Raw genomic sequence first — 3830 nt, 5'->3', positions numbered from 1 at the left:
CGGGGGAATGTGAGTGTTGAGTTTGGTCGGCTCCACCAGCCCAGTGAAATCATTTCTGGTGGCGCGGTCTACCTAAGCATGCGTACTTGTTCAAAACTCCTCTGGTGATTCTATGAATAAGCAACCTAGCCCAGAGTGAGAATAGCTAGAGAAGAGAAGAGGGCTGGGAAGCCTTCTGCACTCAGAGATGACCGAAGTTTGGGAAGCAGGGGGCAGAACGGCCAGCAGAGGACCGAGGGTAGCGTAGTGTGGGGACCGTGAAGACATGGTGGTGTCCGTGGAAGCCAAGGAAATTCGGTGTTGTAAGAAAGATCAGCCAGAGAGAGTAAGAATTCCAGTTCAGACAGTATGGAAATGTGTGCTCTTAGTACTGTGTGCTGTGCTGGAGCCGTGCATGGTGATGCGCTGACTGCTGTCCGTGCTGCGTAGCCCGTGTGCCGGGGGACAGGGCAGTCCCTCACAGGCTGGAGGAGGACACCAGAAAGGAGGAGCAGAGGACGTGCTGGCCCCAACCACGGGCTTTCTGTACTTGCCACGGGATACTTCTGTTTCCATCCAGTGGCCAGATCTTTGGCCTCCTGCACGCAGCTGCAAAGGAAGCTGGGAAATGTAGCATGTATTTGGCCGCCATGTGCTTCAGGAACAGGTCCCTGTGAACGAAGGGCAGGAGGACTGTTGGGTAAACAGCTATTGTCTCTGCCACATTAACGGGTCACCTAACGGTTGCAAATAGCGTCAGCTTAAGCTAATTCAAATCAGTTAAACATAAAAATCAGGGGCGCATGGGTGGCTCAGTCGGTTAAGTGTGCGATTTGGTTCAGGTCATGATCTTACAGTTGAGGAATTCGAGCCCCACATCAGGCTCTGTGCTGACAGCTCAGAGCCTGGAGCCTGCTTCAGATTCTGTGTCTCTCTCTCTCTCTCTGCTCCTCTGCCACTCACTCTGTCCTCCCCCGCTCATGCTCTGTCTCCCTCAAAAGATAATAAAGATTAAAAAAAATTGATTATGGTTTTGAAGGACTGCATTTTGTGAAAATGACCAAATAAAAGTAAGTTCTTCACATTGACCTTAGTTTTCTCCCGTGCACTCAGTTGTATATTGGACAATAACAAACAGATGCTTAATGTTATCAATAGCATATTTGGTGTTTCTTCTCAACTAATCTGTTTCTTTGTTGTTTTTTTTTCTTCTTTCAGTGAAGGGGACGTTTTGAGTTTACGTTTGCTTCAGCTGGCCTTTGGTGACAGAAAGTGTTTGGCATCAGGACGAATCTTATATGAGGTAAATGGAACTCGGGATACGGGTTCATTAGTATGATTTTGTCATTGTTTGCCTTTGTTAGTCTTTGTCTTAAAATAGTAACATATTGAAAAGTGATTCTTCTATTCAAGTGAATAACGTACTCAGAATATCATGACAAAAGTGTTAGACGAGGGTCCGAAGCCCAGCTGTCTCACCACGGCAGCGCCCTTCACCTCTCCAGGGACTGTCCTCCTCTAAGACTCACCTTGTGACCTAATTGGTACCAAGAAAAACAGCTCCACGTACTAGAGCAAGAGCTCTAACATCATGCAATAAGCCGTGGGGTGACTTTATCAATAGTCTTAGGGTGCCGGGCTGGCTCAGTTAGTAGAGCACAGGACTCCTGATCTCGAGGTTGTGGGTTCAAGCCCCACGTTGGGTATAGAGATTACTTCAAAATAAAATCTTAAGAAACTAAATAAAAATTTTAAAACATGTTTATTTAAGAGAGGAAGAGGGAGTGAGTGAGGAGAGGATGGATGGAGAGAGGGGGACGCAGGATCCAAAGTGGGTTCTGTGCTGATAGCAGCCAGCCTGATGCAGGGCTCAAACCCATAAACTGTGAGACCATGACCTGACCTGAAGTCGGATGCTCCACCAACTGAGCCATGCAGGCATCCCAAAATTAAAAAAAAATTTTTAATGATCTTGCCACGTAATAATTGTAAAAGCAGGTAAATGCATTAGCCTCTCCGATGGCTGTTCTCCCAGCTGGAGTCGTGAGGAAGAAGTGTGCACTGACGGCTGTGCGGGCCGCCCTCACCCCCGCTTCCGGAGAACAGGCTTTCTGAGCCTAGTGTTTGCGGACATGTGGATGGGCTTTAAAGAAATCCACGAAGTCTCTGAATTATGTGTGACATTTTTACGATTAATGGGGAGATTTCTGGGGAGAAAAAATTTTTAATGTATTTTTATTTATTGTTGAGAGACAGAAAGAGGCTGCGTGAGCAGGGGAGGGTCAGAGAGAGAGGGAGACACAGAATCTGAAGACAGGCTCCAGGCTCTGAGTGGTCAGCACAGAGCCTGATGCGAGGCTTGAACCCATGAACCGTGAGATCATGACCTGAGCAGAAGCCGGATGCTAAACCAACGGAGCCACCCAGGCGCCCCTCTGGGGAGAAAGTTTTCATGGCTTTTCTTAGATAGAGTCTTAGAGAGATCGATGAGCAAACACAATTTTAAGAGCTGCTCCTCTAGAGCAAGAATGTCACTGAGAACACGGGGACAGGTTTGCTGGCCTGGAATGTATCTGTGTGTAATTTTTGTGGTTAGTTCAGTTTACACTCCAGAGTGCAAGGTTCCCATGTGTGATAACGGCTTTAGAAGATTTGTTGGTAACTGTTTTCGAGAGACCTAAATTTTGCCTTTTGTGTCTTATGCTGTATAAAATCTTAGAGCCCTCTTCAGTGATTTGTTCTCTTTATTCTTTAACTTTTTCGTGTTGAAATTATTGTGTGAAAAATCTTTCAATTTGAAGAATACTTATTTTTTAAATGTTTGTTTTTTAAAGTTTATTCTGAGAAAGAGTGGGAGGGGCAGAGAGAGGGGGAGAAAGAGAGAATCCCAAGCAGACTCTGCACTGTCAGCACAGAGCCTGATGTGGGACTCGACCTCCCAAACCATGAGATCATGACCTGTGTCAAACCAGGAGTCTGACGGTTCACCGACTGAGCCCCCCAGACACCCCAGATTGGAAGAACATTTATTTTTTGAATGACTTTTTGCTTAGAATTCTGTTACGATTTGTGTACGTTTTCTCTTCCAGGGCTTAGAGAACTGTGAAGAAAGATACACACTGAACCTCTCCGGTGGCATGTGTCCTCTGAGGGGACAGACTAGCAACCCCAAACTGCTGGGATGCCAGAGCATAGAGATATTTCGATATCATGATGACAGAGAGGAAGGTATGAATGAAGGTTGATTAAAAAGGGCTCTTAGTATGTATCATGTGGAATGCTGGATTTCAAGATTTATCTTGGCTTGAGACTTATGAGATCCTGCTGTTTAGAGTTCATACTCCTGGCAGTGAACAAACCGGGATACTAACTATGGAATTCGTGTAGGTTTGTATGAGACGCTGAGTGTTTCTTACTCTCCACATTGCTCTGCGGAACTCAAGAATGGAGTAGATGAAGAGACCCGTAATGAAGGGTATTTTGTATTTTGTATTTTGTATTTTGTATTTGTATGTGTATTTGATCCAGCTCTCTATGAACAGACAGAAATGGTCTCTAGGTCTGAACAGGCTGTGAATGCTTCCCCTGTGTCGTTTTGAGACATGGTGGCAGACCTGCCTTGGTTGCCTTTAATTTTTCTGCTTCCTATCGTATCATCCCTTCTTCCTGGTCAACAGGCCGTGCTTCGTCACCATCACAGAGAGTTTAGAAACCAGGATGGATTCCTGTCCCAGCTGTGTCACTAGTTGTGACCTTTGACAAAGTATGTAACCTTTCTGAGCCTCGCTTCCCGCATCCGTGAGTGGACTGGTGCAGTTGTACCTTCTACAGAAGACAGTCGTGTGGATTAA

The 3830-nt window shown here is 45.8% G+C and overlaps 1 protein-coding gene across 1 annotated transcript in view; it reads left to right on the top strand.

The window, feature by feature from the left end:
* LOC115287095 (protein ELYS-like) overlaps window positions 1-3830 on the top strand; it is a 61002-nt gene that overhangs the window by 20445 nt on the left and 36727 nt on the right. The window contains 2 exon segments of the mRNA XM_029933361.1: window positions 1198-1282; window positions 3069-3219. Of these exon segments, the coding sequence (XP_029789221.1) occupies window positions 1198-1282; window positions 3069-3219 (236 nt within the window).

The sequence above is a fragment of the Suricata suricatta genome, chromosome 3, assembly GCF_006229205.1.
Source record: "Suricata suricatta isolate VVHF042 chromosome 3, meerkat_22Aug2017_6uvM2_HiC, whole genome shotgun sequence".
NCBI classification, from domain to species: domain Eukaryota; kingdom Metazoa; phylum Chordata; class Mammalia; order Carnivora; family Herpestidae; genus Suricata; species Suricata suricatta.
This window is presented reverse-complemented; position numbering and strand designations above follow the sequence as displayed.